At 44.4% G+C, this 21,213-nt stretch overlaps 3 protein-coding genes across 3 annotated transcripts; 2 read left to right on the top strand and 1 right to left on the bottom strand.

Annotated features, from left to right (window-relative positions):
- Positions 1 to 231: 231 nt before the first annotated feature.
- LOC115137007 (TLC domain-containing protein 3A-like) lies at positions 232 to 4,230 on the top strand. Its single transcript, XM_029672973.2, has 5 exons — positions 232 to 465; positions 1,145 to 1,228; positions 2,734 to 2,950; positions 3,411 to 3,509; positions 3,636 to 4,230. The coding sequence occupies exons 1-5, from the start codon at positions 344 to 346 to the stop codon at positions 3,933 to 3,935; spliced, it is 822 nt and encodes a 273-aa protein (XP_029528833.1). The 5' UTR covers positions 232 to 343; the 3' UTR covers positions 3,936 to 4,230.
- Positions 4,231 to 4,235: 5 nt separating this feature from the next.
- LOC115137005 (gem-associated protein 4-like) lies at positions 4,236 to 12,677 on the bottom strand. Its single transcript, XM_029672971.2, has 3 exons — positions 12,564 to 12,677; positions 12,377 to 12,467; positions 4,236 to 7,617 (listed from the first exon to the last, which is right to left on the bottom strand). Exons 2-3 carry the CDS (start codon positions 12,387 to 12,389, stop codon positions 4,364 to 4,366), a joined length of 3,267 nt encoding a protein of 1,088 aa, XP_029528831.2. The 5' UTR covers positions 12,390 to 12,467; positions 12,564 to 12,677; the 3' UTR covers positions 4,236 to 4,363.
- Positions 12,678 to 12,736: 59 nt separating this feature from the next.
- LOC115137006 (tapasin-related protein-like) lies at positions 12,737 to 19,963 on the top strand. The gene is made up of 8 exons (XM_065024603.1): positions 12,737 to 13,028; positions 13,208 to 13,393; positions 13,500 to 13,778; positions 14,839 to 15,168; positions 15,451 to 15,786; positions 18,074 to 18,172; positions 18,324 to 18,340; positions 19,329 to 19,963. The coding sequence occupies exons 1-8, from the start codon at positions 12,983 to 12,985 to the stop codon at positions 19,341 to 19,343; spliced, it is 1,308 nt and encodes a 435-aa protein (XP_064880675.1). The 5' UTR covers positions 12,737 to 12,982; the 3' UTR covers positions 19,344 to 19,963.
- Positions 19,964 to 21,213: the final 1,250 nt, after the last annotated feature.

The raw sequence follows: 21,213 nt of genomic DNA, 5'->3' as shown, positions 1-21,213 counted from the left end.
TTTTTTTTTTTTTTAACATCCAATTATTGCATACCAGTCTCAACATATATATATTTTTAAATATGAGTCATTTTTTCATAAATTCCTTGTTATATTTGTTTATTAGCATAATACAAATGGCCACTGATTTATTTTAATATATTTTTAAATCTACATTACAATGTTTAGAAATCAGGGCTTTTATTTTGAAGGTTTCCTCGTTGAAAAACAGGAAAGTCTCTGCACATTATTTTAATAGTAGCTAAACTAAAAACGCTCAGCTACTATTAATTTGCATCTGCACCGTGAAAGTTCTCTTCCTGCTTCCTCGCACTTTGACCTTGAGGCGGGTTAATGCGAGTGTATGATGTTTATGTTAGCTTGGGGCACTGCATTTTTCCCGGGATTGTTCTTCATATCCAGGAAAGTGCTTAAATCAGTTTTCAAAAGCTGGAATGATGCAGATGTGTTTGTGGTCAGCGAAAGGTAGGATTTATTACAGTAATATTTACATATGCATAACCTAGCTAGTTGTTGTCCTTGAATGACTTCACTAGTAACTGACAACAGTTATTTCAGTGAGCAGATGTCTAGTTATGTCAAAACAACTCCGGAGAATCTATCAGGACTGAACCACAACCTGGATTTACAAGAGACATTGAATTTGGCGATTCTCCTTTAAACCCAGGAGCAATCCAACTTGCAATTCACCAGCTTTTCAAGCTTAATAATGTCAAAATACGTTCGGTACTTACCAAATAATGGAGTTTCACTGAGCAACTGTCGTCATCACAGCCGCCATGGCCGATGGACTTCCAAAATAGGTCTAAATAAAAAGTTACATGTAACCGAAAAAATGCCTTATCTGAAAATAATCCATTGTTTTTCCATTGTATTTTTCCATTGTATTTGGCCCATCCAAGTGTGGATGTGCCAAATACCTCTTCTGTACCCCCTGCAATATTTGTAATATCATTATAATACACAAAATATAGCCTATCTATAAATATACAATCACTGATATATAGCCTATATTGTCTACTTATTTCTATTTATTGGCATGCCAGTTAAAGGGTTGTCTTTATTTTAAATTAATATCAGAACAAATGAATAACCAATTGTGTGCACTTTCATAGCCTCATCATATATCCCATCTCTTTGCAAGGTTGGTGTCCTCCATCCATGCCACTCTGGCTACTATTGTTGGGTTCATAATTGCTACTGCCTCCAGTGATGTGATGTATGACAGGTAAGAATGTATATTTTGATTATTGCCATCAAACCAGCAATCATCACTTGTCGTGATTGAGTCATCTCCTCCCCTCTCATCTGAGTGAGACTTACCAGTGGTGCTTTTGTTTGCTGGCTGAATGCACTACCCCCGGTGCCATAAAAACAAGCTTTTGGGGGCAGAGGCTGTACTCTATACATGATCATCTCATACCAAACACAGGTTATATATTAGAATAGGTAGGCTTCTAAGTGCACTGTGCAGTAGTATTAGTATTATATAGTCTTTATAATCCCTACAAATATCTGACTAGTCAGCTGGCATTGATGATCAGTTTATGATGTAGTTTGTCACCGCTCAAGAATTGCACTTTATAATTAGGGCCCTGCGTTTGGGTTAATCATGTCACATGACCTAGATTTTCCTGCCTTTTCCTGGAATTAGAATTACACCAAAAATTAAAGCAATTGTCTAAGGATGGTTCTGGACCATCTGACATAAAAAGGGGTCAGTTTGTTGAAAAAGCTTTAAAGGTCACGAACAGTCAAATCATGTGTTCATGAAATGTGATGATACCTGGATGAAAACAGATCAAAGTATAAAAAATGACTGTTGCTTCCACAATGATAAAGTTACTGGTCGATCCCCTACCCTGTGTCATAAGTACCGTCTTGTAACCAACATCAAAGAAGGCTTGTTTGCAGATGGCCGTGGTTTATATATCGAGATGGCTACTCGACTGGTGCCAAAATCTCATTGTAGGGTCTCGGCAAACAGAATAAAAAGTTGACCCTATTAATCTATGGCAAAGATACTTATGTTTCCCCTTTCATCTGTCTGGGGTTAGCTATTTATTGGTTAGCTAGGTCTTCTGCCAGCATGGAACAAAAGGGGGGGTGGGGCAGTTGTTCAAAACTCCCAACGCCATTGTCAGGTCAACACCTGTCAGTGCTGCTGTGAACCGCCTCACAAGAGACATGCCAAATGGAAGATGGATAAAAAAAATGTATGACATCATCGATGCAATTTCAGTGTTTGATTTGCTTTGTTTATCACCAAATTTGCTTGATGATTTTACTGCAACACTTCATCCAAGTTGCTTGACATGGGTGTTTCAAAGAGCTGTCACTCAAGGCGAGCTCATGAATATATGCTCCCCGCCCACTCAGCCTGTCTTTCTCAAAATTTTGAGTATTTTTATCCAAAGCAAATATTTTAATGGGTGATTTATTTTAGTCACTCAAAAGGTTATTTTACATGGGAATCAGAATGACTGTTCGGGACCTTTTTAAAATATATATTCAAATCCAGGTCATGTAACATGATTAACCAAAACACAGGGACCTATTTATAATACTTTACTCAAAGCTCCAAAGTTGCATTTGGTGGAGGAAGAGGATTCTGTGATTTTTATAAGGATGAAGTAACATTTATTTTTGTTTCCCACAACAACAAAAAAATTGGGTGTAAGTACTTACTTTCGTCATGATCCTAATGTACCGGTATGTCACCATCTTCTTTAGGCACAGACTGACCAATGAATTTGTGTTGTTTGGCGCTCCTTACATGGCGTTTGATATTTACGCCATGTATCTGAGTAACTACCACTGTCAAAAGTTAAAAGGGCATGAGGCGTACAGAAAGCACTCCCTCCTTACCATCAAGCTGTTCCTCCTCCGGCATCCCCTGCTGGTTGTCCATCACATGGTCCTCCTCACGGTCTTCATGCCCACCATTCTGGTGAGGAAGGATCACAAACATTACTGGACCGTAACGTTAGGTCTGATGTGTTACAACGGCAGTTGAAATTTGTTAATTATAAACTGGTTTGTTCGAGCCCTGAATGCTGATTGGCTGACAGCCGTGGTGTATCAGACTGTATACCACTGTTATGACATTTTTTTATACTGCTCTAATTACGTTGTTAACCAACTTATAATAAGTCACCTCAGGGGTTTGTGGTATATGGCCAATATACAACGGCTAAGGCCTGTATCCAGGCACTCTGTGTTGCGTCGTGCTTAAGAACTGCCCTTAGCCGTGGTATATTGGCCATATACCACACCCCCCCAGGCCTTATTGCTTAACTATAGTCCAATTTCTGTTATTGAGAATCTGCCATGTCATCCTCAAAAGCTGACTGTGCTCATTTCACAGTAAGTTAGTGTTTAATATTCATATAGTATTGTTTTTTTCTCAGTTCCTTAGGACTGGTCTAGGTGGAGACTTCTTCATTGGCTGTTTCTTCTTGGCAGAATTCAGCACTCCCTTTGTCTCATTAGGAAAGGTTCTGATCCAGGTAAAGACACACCCAGATTCATAAACCCCTTTGTTTTTGTTGTGCTTTAGGAAGACTGAGCATAGTATTAAGTGTACTATAACTCGCTGTACAATCAGTAAACGTTCCCTATATTTTCCTCTGTAGTTGGGACTAGAGGACTCATGGCTTCACAGAGTCAACGGTGTGATGGTTCTACTGAGTTTCTTCACCTGCCGTATCCTGCTCTTCCCCTACATGTACTGGGTGTATGGTCAGCAGTACACCATTCCCTTCCACAAAGTGCCTTTCCATCTACCGCTCCACTGTAACTTAGCCAACCTATCCATACTGGCACCTCAGATCTACTGGTTTGTGCTTCTGTGTCACAAGGCCTATCGCCTCTACCTGCGTCAGACTAGGTCAAAGGGTCAACTTGCTCACAAAGATGGCTCAAAAACAGATTAGAGTTGCCATCTAAGTCTATGGTTAGCAACATGTAATGTCAATTATGCTTCTTTTGCTGCTGGTCTTCCATGCTGAGTTAGCAGTTATTTCAATCCTTCCCTCTGAAGGAACAGTCTGTGTGGAATTTAGGATCTGCAACTGCCTATCAATACAAAATGACCAGTATTTATCAAAATTCTCAGGGGTCAGGGTGTTATACTGTCTGTACTACTACAGACTACAGAATATTTAGTGATTTATCAGGATAACTTTCCACCCCCAAACTATTGTTTGATTAATAAACAATTGAAAGACATGCAATTTGTCTGTTTTTTAAATTTTTATTCAAAATAAAAAATAATTGTATTTTCAACACAAGGTCAGAACACATTTTTATTTGAGGCTGAAAACAATAAACCCTCATTCAAGTGCTGTCTGAAAAAAGTACATCAACCCGAAGACGACAGCTGAGCAATTTTCTGATGCAACACGGCCTTCATCTCGGCGCTCTCCAGGTTGTCTGTGATAGTGGTGAAGAAGTGGCGAGTGTTCTCGATCTCCAGGTGGGAGCTGCTGCTGGGGTGTGTGGCCAGCACTGCCTCGTAGTGAGTCAGGATCTCCAGGGCACACAGGAACAGAGACTCGCACTGCCCGCCGGGCATCATCACCTGAACGTGCTGAACATGACAGAAGAGCTGGCTCAGTACAAACAGCACCTCCTGGCTGGCAGTGGTGGTAGCTGCCCTCTCTACCTTTGAGTCTTTGGGTGAGGTGTTGGAGGAAGACGGCGACAGCTTTCCCCTCAGGGAGTCTATGACCTCTCTCATGGCGTTGGCGTACAGCAGCCCCACGTGGGCCCAGCCCTGGCCGGGCAGCCAGTCTATGCAGCTGGAGCCGCAGAGCAGCTGGAGGACACGCAGCAGTAGCACGGACAGACGCAGCTCACAGGAGAACGGCCGCAGGTCCAGCAGGGGGAGAAAGTCCACGTACTCCAGTGAGTAAGGCACGTGGAGACGACCTGAGCGGAGCAGCTCTCGCATTGCTCTCAGCAGCCTGCCCCACTCGGCGACGGTGCACCAGGGTAGAGTCTGTGTCACTGCCACCAGCAGGCCTTTGCTGAACATGTTGACATCGTCGGGCCGGTGCTGGTCCAGAGCCAGAGAGGTCAGCATGGTGTTCTGAACCTCGTCAGAGAGAGCACAGCACTCCATCCACGCCAGCAGCCCTGTGCCCTGCCCATACTGGGCCAACTTTAGGCCTGACCACTCCTGCTCCGGCAGCTCGCACACAGCCAACAGTGAGGACGGCACCTCATTTTTGAAGTGATCCCCCCACACTACCTTCAGATGGAAGCGAACAGTCCAGTCCAGGGCCTCCACTTTATTGTAGAGCCAGAAGAGGGCTCTGGACCAGGTGTTGGGGGCTGAGGCCACCTCCCGTCCTACCACCTTGCCCAGTGCAGTCAGCACAGTGACGAGCATCTCCTTGGACTCCGTGGATAAGTGACAGGGTGCGCCCTCTACAGGAAGCTCCCAGCACCTGCAGCCCTCGTTCAGAATCTGGCAGAGGACGTAGAGGAGGGGGAATGGGGAGCAGTTCATGACCCAGTGTGGAGATGGATCCTGGGATTCCAGAGAAAAGGCAGAGTGGAGCAAACGCAGGCACAGCTCCAGGCTGCAGGTGCTATAGCCAGAAGAGGGGGAGAGGTGAGGCAGGACGAAGGCACACACAACCTCTTCAGGGTGCAGGAAACTCTGGCCTTGCTCTAAGCTCTCCGAAATGCTCGGCTGCATAAGTGCAACCAGGAAGTGCAGGAACTGGTCCTCCTCCTTAGCCGAGGACAGTTTAGTCATGGCAGTATCTTGAAGACAGCTGCACAGTAAGCTCCCCGCAGAGCTGCCCGTCCCCTCTGTGCAACCGGGGGCACCGCCCCTCAGCCCTGAGAGCTGCTGGAGTATGTTGGAGAGGAGGCTGTGGGCCCCATGGTTCACCACCGCCAGATGGCAGCACCGACGCAGGGTGGCCTCGGGGTTCTGAAAGGCCACGCGGGCTATGGCGGCCACGGCCAAGCTGAGGTTTTTCTGCGCCGATCCACCCTGGATGATGCAGTTGAACGTCATGTTGAGCTCCTCACTAAAGCCCTCCATCACAGCCAGGGGCAGAGAGCCCTGGAGACCCCTCTTGGAGCAGGTTAACATTTCCGCTAATATTGTGTTTTTCTCAATTAAGGGGAGCTCTGCGAAAATGTTCACAATAATGTCCTTCAGCTTTCTGCAGTGCTCTACTTCACTATCCATTTGGCACTTTGCAATGAGAGTGGAGACTAATTTCATGACAATATCCTTTCGCTGGAATGCGTTTTTGTTTCTCTCCAGGCAGCTGATCCACTCCTCCATGCTCAGGGACCAGCTCAGTTCAGTGGCAAATAGCATAGTGAAATCTTGGAAGCCCTCCAAGCGGTGGTTAATGATGGCTACAGCAATGTGGGCCATTTCCCCAGCGTTGCTCTCTGTGTCGGGGAAGGACAGTGAGACAAACAAGCCTCTCAAAGTGCTGTGCACGTTGTTCAGTGTCTGCTGCTCACCCTCATCCATGGTCTCAGACATGGACCGTTCCTCTAGGGACTCGAGCACTCTGGCCAGACTGTTTTTCAAACGGCGTGTCAAGTCACTGGGGTCCCCACGGCCTGTCATCTCCAGCAGCCCTCTCTTCTCCCAGGCCTGAGTGAGCTGTGAGACCGTCTGCAGGGCTTGCAATAGTGTCATTCCACAGGGTTTAAACGGAGAGGGTGTGTGGGCTGCCTTCAGGTCACTGCGGGCCTCGCTTATCACCTGGACCAGGTCAAACTTCTCTATCCCAGCATGCCTCTTTCTGACAGTCACCGTACTGGTCAGGCTCTGAAGTTGTACCTCAGCTGGGAGGATGATAGCTTGGTCTATCAGATGTGAGGTGTACAGGGAGTCGAGGCAGTTGGATAGGGCACGGTAGCAAAGGTCAGAGGTGCTTAGATGCTCTTTCATCTCCTCCAGAGCATGAAAAAGAATGGATAGCACATCAGTGGTGGACGATGATGATGATGAGGTTTGTGGGTCTGATTTGAACCTCTTGGCAGCCTGAGGTGAAAGGCCGGTGGTGTTAGTGAGGCTGGTCCACCGGTTAGTAAAGACCTTATCTAGGTCGTCCTCCTCTTGCCTTCCCCACCTGCCCTTCCACAGCTCCCACCACACCTCCAGCAGGACGCGGACATCCTCCTCAGTGCTGTTTCGGGTAACGTGTTGAACTAGCTCCCCCAGCTCTGCACTCAGGTGGGCCGATGGGAGGCAAAGCAGCAGCTGGGCGTAGATCTGAGAGAAGCCTGTCAACTTGACCAGCTCAAACAGCACTATGCGGTTAATGTCAGGTAGGCTGTTCTGCAGAGAGAAGAATGGATTCTCCCTCCAGCCGATTTCCATGTCTTCTTCGCTCTCCTTTCCCAGTAATTTGCTCCATAAGACGCAGATGATTTTCTTCTTCCAGCGGACACTGGTCAGACAGCTAATTCGCTCCTGCCCACAAATTTCTCTGACAGCCTGTAGAATTGGGTGGCCAACCTTACTCCAGTCCTCCTTCTGCAGGGCACTGAGTGACGCTGGCTGGCACAATCTGTTGGCCAACAGAAAGCCTCCCTGGAGAATGGCAGTCTTCTCACAGCTCAGCCAGGAATCTGAAAGTACAAGCAGAACAGTGAGAACGAATGAACACGAGTAGACTAGAGAGTAGTTAGTTCAGTACAGAAACCAGGTTGCCAAGGGTAAATCCATTTGAATTTAATCACTTTGACAGCATCCCTTTTGTTTAAAAAAAAATGTATTACTTCGTATACATGTAACTGAATGCCAAAACATTCCAGGGATAAAGGAGCTCAAAGTTGACCCATTTTGCATACCCCACTATACCACGAGACGTCCATGTCTTCATCAAGCTTCCATTGAGACACATGTTCTTGGATACAGGGTGTGTCATTTCAATCATAGAAATAGAATGGACCTATTCTTCAGACCATTGAAATTTGACCTTCAACTTACCACCACAAAAGATGTCCGCTGATCCGCCCATATTCGAATGTCAACTGAAAGGCGCTACGCCTATAATTTCTCCCCCCATGTGGAAGCTAGGTGAATTGCAACGGCACTAGGCTGCATTGAAAACAAAATCTCCCCCTCCACCGCATCCCATTTCCCGTAACATGGCAGAGACTTGCCCTTGAGCCTTTTACTTTAGGTTTTGGTCCACCAGCTTCAAACAGATGTAGAAACAATATTTTTCTATTAGGAATTTCACACAATTTAGATGGTACAATGATTCCCTACACTTCAGTGCTTGTTTTTTTAAAAATTGAGTGAGAGTGTAGAATATTAAATCAAATCAAAATCAAATCAAATTTTATTTGTCACATACACATGGTTAGCAGATGTTAATGCGAGTGTAGCGAAATGCTTGTGCTTCTAGTTCCGACAATGCAGTGATAACCAACAAGTAATCTAACTAACAATTCTAAAACTACTGTCTTATACACAGTGTAAGGGGATAAAGAATATGTACATAAGGATATATGAGTGAGTGATGGTACAGAGCAGCATACAGTAGATGGTATCGAGTACAGTATATACATATGAGATGAGTATGTAGACAAAGTAAACAAAGTGGCATAGTTAAAGTGGCTAGTGATACATGTATTACATAAGGATGCAGTCGATGATGTAGAGTACAGTATATACGTATGCATATGAGATGAATAATGTAGGGTAAGTAACATTATATAAGGTAGCATTGTTTAAAGTGGCTAGTGATATATTTACATCATTTCCCATCAATTCCCATTATTAAAGTGGCTGGAGTTGGGTCAGTGTCAATGACAGTGTGTTGGCAGCAGCCACTCAATGGTGGCTGTTTAACAGTCTGATAGCCTTGAGATAGAAGCTGTTTTTCAGTCTCTCAGTCCAAGCTTTGATGCACCTGTACTGACCTCGCCTTCTGGATGATAGCGGGGTGAACAGGCAGTGGTTCGGGTGGTTGATGTCCTTGATGATCTTTATGGCCTTCCTGTAACATCGGGTGGTGTAGGTGTCCTGGAGGGCAGGTAGTTTGCCCCCGGTGATGCGTTGTGCAGACCTCACTACCCTCTGGAGAGCCTTACGGTTGAGGGCGGAGCAGTTGCCGTACCAGGCGGTGATACAGCCCGCCAGGATGCTCTCGATTGTGCATCTGTAGAAGTTTGTGAGTGCTTTTGGTGACAAGCCGAATTTCTTCAGCCTCCTGAGGTTGAAGAGGCGCTGCTGCGCCTTCTTCACGACGCTGTCAGTGTGAGTGGACCAATTCAGTTTGTCTGTGATGTGTATGCCGAGGAACTTAAAACTTGCTACCCTCTCCACTACTGATCCATCGATGTGGATAGGGGTGTTCCCTCTGCTGTTTCCTGAAGTCCACAATCATCTCCTTAGTTATGTTGACGTTGAGTGAGAGGTTGTTTTCCTGACACCACATTCTGAGTGCCCTCACCTCCTCCCTGTAGGCCATCTCGTCGTTGTTGGTAATCAAGCCTACCACTGTTGTGTCGTCCGCAAACTTGATGATTGAGTTGGAGGCGTGCGTGGCCACGCAGTCGTGGGTGAACAGGGAGTACAGGAGAGGGCTCAGAACGCACCCTTGTGGGGCCCCCGTGTTGAGGATCAGCGGGGAGGAGATGTTGTTGCCTACCCTCACCACCTGGGGGCGGCCCGTCAGGAAGTCCAGTACCCAGTTGCACAGGGCGGGGTCGAGACCCAGGGTCTCGAGCTTGATGATGAGCTTGGAGGGTACTATGGTGTTGAATGCCGAGCTGTAGTCGATGAACAGCATTCTCACATAGGTATTCCTCTTGTCCAGGTGGGTTAGGGCAGTGTGCAGTGTGGTTGAGATTGCATCGTCTGTGGACCTATTTGGGCGGTAAGCAAATTGGAGTGGGTCTAGGGTGTCAGGTAGGGTGGAGGTGATATGGTCCTTGACTAGTCTCTCAAAGCACTTCATGATGACGGAAGTGAGTGCTACGGGGCAGTAGTCGTTTAGCTCAGTTACCTTAGCTTTCTTGGGAACAGGAACAATGGTGGCCCTCTTGAAGCATGTGGGAACAGCAGACTGGTATAGGGATTGATTGAATATGTCCGTAAACACACCGGCCAGCTGGTCTGCGCATGCTCTGAGGGCGCGGCTGGGGATGCCGTCTGGGCCTGCAGCCTTGCGAGGGTTAACACGTTTAAATGTCTTACTCACCTCGGCTGCAGTGAAGGAGAGACCGCATGTTTTCGTTGCAGGCCGTGTCAGTGGCACTGTATTGTCCTCAAAGCGGGCAAAAAGTTATTTAGTCTGCCTGGGAGCAAGACATCCTGGTCCGTGACTGGGCTGGGTTTCTTCTTGTAGTCCGTGATTGACTGTAGACCCTGCCACATGCCTCTTGTGTCTGAGCCGTTGAATTGAGATTCTACTTTGTCTCTGTACTGACGCTTAGCTTGTTTAATAGCCTTACGGAGGGAATAGCTGCACTGTTTGTATTCGGTCATGTTGCCAGACACCTTGCCCTGATTAAAAGCAGTGGTTTGCGCTTTCAGTTTCACGCGAATGCTGCCATCAATCCACGGTTTCTGGTTAGGGAATGTTTTTATCGTTGCTATGGGAACGACATCTTCAACGCACGTTCTAATGAACTCGCACACCGAATCAGCGTATTCGTCAATATTTTTATCTGACGCAATACGAAACATGTCCCAGTCCACGTGATGGAAGCAGTCTTGGAGTGTGGAGTCAGCTTGGTCTGACCAGCGTTGGACAGACCTCAGCGTGGGAGCCTCTTGTTTTAGTTTCTGCCTGTAGGCAGGGATCAGCAAAATGGAGTCGTGGTCAGCTTTTCCGAAAGGGGGGCGGGGCAGGGCCTTATATGCGTCGCGGAAGTTAGAGTAACAATATTAGCAACCAAAAGAAATGACAAGTGATTTCTACATTGGCCACATGACACGATTTCCACTAGATAACAAAGTCAAAACAGCTTTCCCATTTTGACATTGGATGCCTCTCGGGTAGAAGAAATCAATAGGTGAATATCACAACACTGGAAGGTATGTAATACTGTGACACACCATCATTCCACTATTACTGCAGATATTATGGACCATTTTTTAAATTACAATGCAGTTTTTTAAAATAAAAATTCTGTGTGGCACCTTTAAATGGTCACATCTATTCTATTATCTATGATGAGTAACAGTAATTTAAAACAGTCCTTTATTCCCATTCAAGTCAACATTCTCTTATGTGTGGACTCCCAACCATCTTTGTGGTACCATTTGAAATGGAATGGAATCATGTAGTAACCAAAAAAGTGTTAAACAAATCAAAATGGTTTATTTGAGGTTCTTCAGAGTAGCCACCATTTGCCGTGACAGCTCTTGGCATTCTCTCAACCAGCTTAATGAGGTAGTCACCTGGAATGCATTTAAATTAACGGGTGTGCCTTGTTAAAAGTTCATTTGTGGAATTTTTTTCCTTCTTAATGCGTTTGAGCCAATCAGTTGTTGTTACAAGGTAAGGGTGGTACACAGAAGCTAGCTCTATTTGGTAAAAGACCACGTCCATATTATGACAAGAACAGCTCAAATAAAAAAAGGGAAATGGCAGTACATCATTACTTTAAGACATGAAAGTCAGTCAATCCAGAACATTTCAATAACGTTGAAGGTTTTCAAGTGCAGTCGCACCTGGACTTGAACCTGATCTAACGTCTCTGGGGAGACCTAAAAATACCTGTGCAGCAACGCTCCCCATCCAACCTGACAGAGATTGAGAGGATCTGCAGAGAAGCCAAGCTTGTAGCGTCATACCCAAGAAGACTCAAGGCTGTAATCGCTGCCAAAGGTGCTTCAACAAAGTACTGAGTAAAGTGTCTGAATACTTACGTAAATGTGATATCAGTTTCTTATTTGTAATACATTTGCAAACATTTCTATAAGGCTCTTTTTGCTTTGTCATTATGTGGTATTGTGTGTGGATAAGGGAAAATAAATCAATTTTATAATATGGCTGTAACAACAAAAAATTAAAGTCAAGGGGTCTTAATACTTTCCAAATGCACTGTCTCATGATATGGTTAGGTTTGCAAAATCGGTCAACTTTGAGCACATTTATTTACAATGTTTATCCATTCAGGTCCCAAAAAAATCACTTTCTGCGTACTTCTACAAATGGGCAAATATGTGTGAAAGGTTTAGTTCAAATCAAAAGGTGTCCTGTCAAAAAGTGATTCAAATGGTTTTACCCCAACACATCGCTACACATTTCACTACCAGGTACCACTGACAGTAAATAATGTGTCAGTGTCAGGTCGCTAGTTATACAGCTAACATGTTTATAGCTATAAACAAAGCACATGCATTCAACTTAAATCTCATAGCTACCTTGAGTCATCATTGTGTTTGGGTGAGGGGCAGTTCAGTCTTCAATGTGCACCTTGTCATCCACGCCGAACCCAACAGCACGCCAAGCCAACTACAACGAAGAACACGTGCACATTTTTGTTCATTTAATTATTATACTGATTTATAATAAAAAGAGACAAGTTAATAGATGTAAATATATACTTACTTTCCAAGGCGATATGACAAGAAACCAATCAAATAAACGTGTTGAACTTTTTTTCGACCATTCAAAACAACTCGTCGTACGTCCGCATCAACGTCACGTGGGCGGGATTTTTTTTATTGAAGAGCGACGAAATATATTTTCGTGACTTTACAGCGCCACTCATGGTATGGATGTATGGGGGGGAGGGGTGTTCAGTTGCAGTTTTTAACAGTTTCTTCCTCATTCACATATTATCTGATGATATTTAGTTTACTATTACAAGCCATTGTAAAAATCTAACGTTAACTTGTCTTACAGGCAGCTGCACGAGCAGATTCTATTTTTTCTCACTTGCGTCAAATTGCCGAAATGAAAGTGAAAGTTCTTTGGAGTCGAATGGCACAGGGAAAGACATCTCCGGAAGACAGTTTTGTAACATTATGCGTTTAAACGTCAATATTGTTATCTGTTTATTTCTCTGTACAGGTAGGCTACACTATGAACTATTTTTGCGAGTATTTTTCATTCCCCAGACGGTTTCACGCGTGCTGTGTTCATTCAGAGTTCTTATGAATGGACTATTTGTTAGCCTCCAATTGATTTTTAAAGCTGAAGTTACATTTTAAACTCATTGTGATCATTCTACTTACTCATCTATTTGACAGAGGTGCCAGGCATCCAGTCTTTACAACAGGTGCCTTGGCTGCCTTGTATGCTGGTGGATGAACTTGTAAAGTTCAATGATGAGGGACATGCTGAAACCCAGTATCAACACAGAAACGCTGGGCTGCAGTTTGGTCATCCAGGGGACAGTGCATTGAACCCTAATGCCATCACCTTCCTTGTTACAGGTGAATGAGAGAAACAGCTAAACAAATGTCAGATTTGGTTATGTTTTCTACGCTGGTGTTTGGTGTTTCAACACTGAGAGTTGCTCTTCAAACCGTGTGTGTTCAGGCTCTAAGGTGGACATGAGGAAGTACATTGAAGGAGCAGTAGTGGAGCACCAGCTGCAGTGTGAGATCCGCAGGTACAGCACAGAGGGTATCCAGGTGCGTTGGCCAGGTTTAGGAGCCCAGGATCACGATATCTGGTTCACCAGCACCTTACGGCACACCGACGGCCTCTTCGTCATCACCAGCTTCCTCAGACATACCCCTGCCACACCCACACCTGGCCAGGCAGACTACCGCAACTGGGCCGCCATCGCAGACAGAGAGATGCTAACCACCTCAAGTAATTCAAACTTTTGATTCTGTCTATTTGTTGTGCAGTAGATCTCATGTCAAACTCATTCCAGGAGGGCCGAGGGTCTGCGAGTTTTCTCTGAACACTTTATAAAAACATTTTTTATTAGCTGGTCAGTTAAGAATAAATTCTTAATTACAATGACGTCCAAACCCTAACCCGGACGACGCTGGGCCAATTTTGCTCCCAATCACGGACGGTTGTGATAAAGCCTGGAATCGAACCAGGGTCTGTAGTGACACCTCTAACACTGAGATGTGCTAGACCGCTGCACCACTTGGGAGCCCAAAACTTGATTGATGAATTAAGCTCATTCATTAGCAAGGAACTCCCCTCACCTAGTTGTCTAGGCCTTAATTTAAAGGATGAACCAAAAACCTGCAGACACTCGGCCCTCTGTGCAATGAGTTTGACACCCCTGCAGTAGATGTAGTCTGTACTCTGGTCCAGTGCTTCCCATTCCTGGTCATTTGAGTTTTGAGCCTAGCCCTAACACCTGATTCTAATCAAATGCTTGATAAATTGATTATTTGAATCAACTGTGTTAGTGCTAGGGCAACAAACAAAAATGTACACCCCTTGGTGTCCCCTGAAACAGGATTGGGAAGCACTGCTCTAGTCTGTAGCGTGTGTCAGTGGAGGCTGCTGAGGGGAAGACGGCACATAATAATGGCTGGAACGGAGCTAATGGAATGGCATCAAACACATGAAACCATGTCTTTGACGTATTTGATACCATTCCACCTATTCCGCTCCGCCAACCTCCTGGGGTCATTGTTTCCTTTTATACCCTTGTTTATTTACTTTAGGCCGTTGTTATTTTGAGTTATGATCTATGTGTGAGTTACATTTTCATGTAAATTGTAAAATAGTCCTCTCTCCTGAAAGTCTGAGTCACATTCTGTGCAGTATGTCTATGTCACACACAACAGAATAAGTCCCTAGCTATAACCTCCCTTCTTTTCTCCCAAATTCCTCCCTCTCCCTCCTCTGCAACCCATGCCCCCCTTCCTGCCCTGCCTTGGCTGTGACCTGTGTCTGTGTGTAGCTGCGATGCTAGTCTTCACCCGCACTCCCTCTGTGTGGGTGGGCCTAATGAAGCAACAGAGCCTGCACTGTCAGTTTGACGTGGACCACAAGGCAGTCGACCTGACAGTGGAATGGCGTTTGCAACGACGCGGCGAACGGACCAGGCTCTTCAGCCACTCCAGACGCTCGGGCCAAAGGGAGGGGGGCGGGGTGGAGCTTAAGGGCATCGGTAGGGGCGATGCATCCTTGACGCTCCCCCTCACCAAGCAGAGCAGCGAGGGGACGTATGTCTGCCTTGTCTCGGTGCCTCCACTGTTTGGCAGCCATGAAATCGCTCTGCACATCATGGGTAAGGTGGAAGGGTTAGGGGTCACGGGACATGAGGCAGATACATTTAATTGTTGAAACTTTGCTCACTCATTTGCGCTATCATTGAAAATTGAAAGGATAAACAAATGACTTTTATTATCACTACCTGATATGGTATACACATGTATGAATATGTACATATCTATGACATTATAACCATAACAACCAATTAAAGGTGTCATAGACTAGCCATTTTGATCACCTGGTATATACCGCCAAGATCCTCATTGTAATGCCAGTCATTTCTGACATGGTCCCTCAGAGCCTCCTCGCGTGTCCTTGAACGTGGACTCTGTCATCTCCTTGGTGGAAACGGAGAAGCAGAAGGTGGTGTGTGAGGCAGAGGGCTACTACCCCCTGGACGTGGAGATGGAGTGGTTCAGGGAGCCCAGTGGTGGAGGTGGAGGCCTCCTACCAGAGAAGCTGGACACTGTCCTGTACTCCAGCCACCGCCACCACCAGGACGGAACCTACTCTCTGTCGGCCTTCTTCCTGCTCCACGCTTCCATGCATGACTCGAGCTCCAAGTACTTCTGCAGGGTGTCTCACAGCTCCCTGCGCATGCCCATCCGCAAGAGTTTCACCCTCATCGTCACAGGTTAGGTGGTTTAGGAACTTCTCGTGAAGTTTTCTCAGGCACAGCTGAGTACCTTACAACCCAGTCTGATTATGTACAGTGATACAGTATGTGTTCATACGCATTTCTGCAGATTTACAGAAGCATATTTTAAATATACAGTTGAAGTCTGAAGTTTACATACACTTAGGTTGGAGTTATTAAAACTCGTTTTTCAACCACTCCACAAATTTCTTGTTAACAAACTATAGTTTTGGCAAGTCGGTTAGGACATCTACTTTGTGCATGACACAAGTAATTTTTTCCAACAATTGTTTACAGACAGATTATTTCACTTATAATTCACTGTATCACAATTCCAGTGGGTCAGAAGTTTACATACACTAAGTTTTGACTGTGCCTTTAAACAGCTTAAAAAATTCCAGAAAATGATGTCATGGCTTTAGAAGCTTCAATTTGGTTAATTGACTTCAATTGGAGGTGTACCTGTGGATATATTTCAAGGCCTACCTTCAAACTCACTGCCTCTTAACTTTGAAAACAGAAGGATCTCAGGAAAAAAATTGTAGACCTCTGCAAGTCTGGTTCATCCTTGGGAGCAATTTCCAAATGCCTGAAGGTACCACGTTCATCTGTACAAACAATAGTATGCAAGTATAAACACCATGGGACCATGTAGCCGTCATACCGCTCGGGAAGGAGACGCGTTCTGTCTCCTAGAGATGAACGTACTTTGGTGCGAAAAGTGCAAATCAATCCCAGAACAACAGCAAAGGACCTTGTGAAGATGCTGGAGGAAACATTTACAAAGGTATCTATATCCTCAGTAAAACGAGTCCTATATTGATATAACTAGAAAGGCCACTCAGCAAGGAAGAAGCCACTGCTCCAAAACCGCCATAAAAAAGCCAGACTATGGTTTGCTACCGCACATGGGGACAAATACTGTCCTTTTTGGAGAAATGTCCTCTGGTCTGATTAAATAAAAATGGCCATGGAGACCATTGTTATGTTTGGAGGAAAAAGGGGGAGGCTTGCAAGCCGAAGAACACAATCCCAACCGTGAAGCATGGGGGTGACAGCATTATGTTGTGGGGGTGCTTTGCTGCAGGATGGGCTTGTGCACTTCACAAACTAAATGTCATCATGAGGCAGGAAAATGATGTGGATATATTGAAGCGACATCAGTCAGGAAGTTAAAGCTTGGTCGTAAATGGTTCTTCCAAATAGACAATGACCCCAAGCATACTTCCAAAGTTGTGGCAAAATGACTTAAGGACAACAAAGTCAAGGTATTGGAGTGGCCAACACAAAGCCCTGACATCAATCCTATATCAAATTTGTGGGCAGAAATGAAAAAGTGTGAGCGAGCAAGGAGGCCTACAAACCTGACTCAGTTACACCAGCTCTGTCAGGAGGAATGGGCCAAAATTCACCCTACTTATTGTGGGAAGCTTGTGGAAGGATACCGGAAACGTATGACCCAAGTTAAACAATTTAAAGGCAATGCTACCAAATACTAATTGGGTGTATGTAAACTTCTGACCCACTGGGAATGTGATGAAAGAAATAAAAGCTGAAAGAAATCATTCTCTCTATTATTATTCTGACATTTCACATTCTTAAAATGAAGTGGTGATCCTAACTGACCTAAGAGAGGGAATTTTTATTGGGATTAAATGTCAGGAATTGTGAAAAACTGAGTTTAAATGTATTTGGCTAAGGTGTATGTAAACCTCCGACTTCAGCTGTACACAGTTGATTGAAGTTGCCTGGATGTCCTTTGGGTGGTCGACCATTCTTGATACATACGGGAAACTGTTGAGCATGAAAAACCTAGCACCATTACAGATGTTCACACAAACCGGTGTGCCTGGCACCTACTAACATACCACGTTCAAAGGCACTTAAATATTTTGCCTTGCCCATTCACCCTCTGAATGGCACACATACATACGCCTTGAGACAATTGATACATGGATTAAGAATCCTTCTTTAACCTGTCTCACTCCCTTCATCTACACTGATTGATGTGGATTTAACAAGTGACATCAATAAGGGATCATAGACTGACCAGGTGAATCCAGGTCAAAGCTATGTCAAGCAGGCGTTCTTAAGGTTTTGTATACTTCGTGTATGTAGTCTTCAGAGGATATTGATCCAAACATGTACTATACTGTATGCAGCACCAATTCATGGCCACTTGATGGCAGCCCCAATACATACAATACTGTAGTATGCTTTGAGAGGAGAACATGCCACAAAAACTGCATTGACTGATAAACCTTTGGATGTTGTGTTTTATCAGAGGTTGACAGTTGGAACTTGCTGTGGTTGTTCTTTGGCTGTGGATTCATCCTGGTCATGGTGGCCACACTGTGTGTGATGCTACCCCGCCTGAGCTCAGGTGAGCGTCTCTCGTTCACCACGACTCTGTCCTTTACCTTTTAGTCATTGCCAGGTTAAGTTTGTTAACGAGTTCACCCAATTGAGATATTGCTAATTGTTGTTTGCTTGCCAGGACAACCTTTTGAACATTTACTGTTTTTCTTTCACAGCAAGAACAGGAAACAAGGTGGGTACATCTTCATACATAACGCAGGTGTGTGCGTTTCAAGTGTTATCGGTCATATATACGGGATACACATGGTATACATCATCAAACGAAATGCTTACTCGCAGATTTCGTCTCGACAATGCAACAACACAATATAAGAATATGAATATAAAGTAAATGGCAGTAGAATACAATAAACATTTTAGCATATGTATAATACCGGAAGGCAAACTATATAGTCCAATATTTACACGTGTATTGGAGAAGGAGGGAGAAGTGTTTAAGCTGTTTGGTAGCAGCAGTTGTGATGTGTGTGTAGAAGGAATGTAGGGTTGTCACGATACCAGCATTGCGATACTCCGAGGTATCGTGGCAAGGAAACAAAACATGAAGCAGACTAAATGTCCTGGTGGAAAACAGTCCTAATGTTGGAAACAAGCAGCCTTATGTTGTCGCCCAGAATCACATGTTTCTTTAACAAGCTATAACACACAACATTTGACATAAAGTAGTCTGCTTTGTGTTTTCCTTTTTGCCATGGAGAATCAGGTGTTGTAGTATCGCAATACTGGTATCGTGACAACCCAACATGACTGTATACGTGTGGGTGAGAGAACGAGAGAAAGACTTCCCTGCTCATTGTGTGTGTATCTCTCCTGTTCAGAGAAAGACTTCCCTGCTCATTGTGTGTGTACTGTATCTCTCCTGTTCAGAGAAAGACTTCCCTGCTCATTGTGTGTGTGTGTGTATCTCTCCTGTTCAGAGAAAGACTTCCCTGCTCATTGTGTGTGTGTGTATCTCTCCTGTTCAGAGAAAGACTTCCCTGCTCATTGTGTGTGTGTGTATCTCTCCTGTTCAGAGAAAGACTTCCCTGCTCATTGTGTGTGTACTGTATCTCTCCTGTTCAGAGAAAGACTTCCCTGCTCATTGTGTGTGTACTGTATCTCTCCTGTTCAGAGAAAGACTTCCCTGCTCATTGTGTGTGTACTGTATCTCTCCTGTTCAGAGAAAGCCCTACTGAGAGAACATGCCAGAGTGGTTAGAGCTGATCTCCATGGATACAGACAGTCCATTCCTACCCTCCTTCTCCTTCTCTTCATCTCAGTACTTCTCTATCAGGAGGTTTATTTTGGGAATGTGGGTATAGTGTGTGTCCATCAAGTCATTTGATATGGGGTAATGTTTCTTCCGATTCTCCCATTATAAAAGTACAGTAAATGTAGAAAGATTGATCATGTGTTTTTCATTGTTTGTGAACGAGGGACTATCCCACAAGGTCATAGTACTGCTCTATGATAATACCACTCTAAGATTGTGTAAGGTAGCTTAATTTAGCTATAACAAATAATTGACATGGAATAATGATTTTCTTTTCGAAAAATGCACGATCATGTTTGATATGAAAATATGCACTAAGAAATGTATTTGTTTGAAGTTATTGTTTTCATTCATTTCATGTATTTAATAGTTGCTGTTGTTTTGACTGTTTTCGCTCTAGAGAGTTCTACTAAGTCAGCAGGTCAGAGAGAGTGTGTGATGTCAAATCCAATCAAGCTTTATTTATACAGCACATTTCCGTCATGGAATGCAACGCAATGTGCTTCACAGGAAGAAAACAAATAAAAACAATGAAAATAAAAACTGAAATATTTACTACACAAGAGGATAAAAACAGAAAGAATATCAATGAAAACTGAAACATTATAAAGCACCCTAAGGAAAAGCAATGCTAAAAATGTGTTTTAAGATCTCTTTTGAATATGTCCACAGATTTGGCCCCCCGTGGATTCTCTGGCAGGCTATTCCAGAGGCTGGGGGCATAATAACTGAATGCTGCCTCTCCATGCCTCTTGGTCCTAGGCGTTGGGATAGTTAAACGGCCAGTGTCAGAGAACCTGAGGGACCTACTGGGAACATAACTTAAAAGCATGTCTGACATGTATTGGGGTGCACAATCATGGATTGATTTAAAAACCACTAGAAGAATCTTAACATTAATTCTAAAACTCATAGGGAGCCGGTGCAGAGGCCTTAAAACCTGTGTAATATGTGCTCTCCCTCTGGTCGTGGTCAGTACCCGTGCTGCAGCATTCTGTATGTTTAGCTGTTGACCAATGGCTTTCTTGGGCAGACTAGACAGGAGAGCATTACAGAAGTCAAGCCTGCTTGTAATAAAAGCATGGATGAATCTTTATGTATTAGCCTGCGAGAGAAACGGCCGCACCGTGGCAATGTTCCTCAGGTGGTAAAAAGCTATTTTGTTCACATTCCTAATGTGTGATTCGAAATTGAGTTCAGAATTTAAAATGGCGCCTAGGTTTTTTACCTGATGTTTTAATCTTTATTGCCCATGAAATTAAAATGTGCGGCCAGATTCTCTCTGTATGCTTTGGCTCCAACAATAAGTACCTCGGTCTTGACTTAGCTGGAGGTTAGCTGAAGTTGTGAGCCATCCAAGTCTTTAAATCACTAATACAGTCTAATTATATATCTTTGGAGCTAAAATCCTTTGGTGCCACAGAAATGTAAAGTTGTGTATCGTCTGTGTAGCAGTGAAATGCAACGCTGGGCTTTCTGATAACGCTGCCAAGAGGCTTGTCCATTTGGATGTGTCCTTTTTCATCCTTACTGGAGCTCTAGCATCAATGGTTGCCCTTCATTTCCTATCAAAGTTGTCAACTAAATGCATGCTCTTCAACCGATCGCTACCTGCACCTACCCGCCTGTCCAACATCACTACTCTGGACGGCTCTGACTTAGAATACGTGGACAACTACAAATACTTAGGTGTCTGGTTAGACTGTAAACTCTCCTTCCAGACCCATATCAAACATCTCCAATCCAAAGTTAAATCTAGAATTGGCTTCCTATTTCGCAACAAAGCATCCTTC

This window comes from Oncorhynchus nerka, linkage group LG11 (genome assembly GCF_034236695.1).
Source record: "Oncorhynchus nerka isolate Pitt River linkage group LG11, Oner_Uvic_2.0, whole genome shotgun sequence".
NCBI lineage: Eukaryota > Metazoa > Chordata > Actinopteri > Salmoniformes > Salmonidae > Oncorhynchus > Oncorhynchus nerka.
Note: the sequence above shows the minus strand (reverse complement) of the source record. Positions and strands in the feature narration are given on the sequence as shown.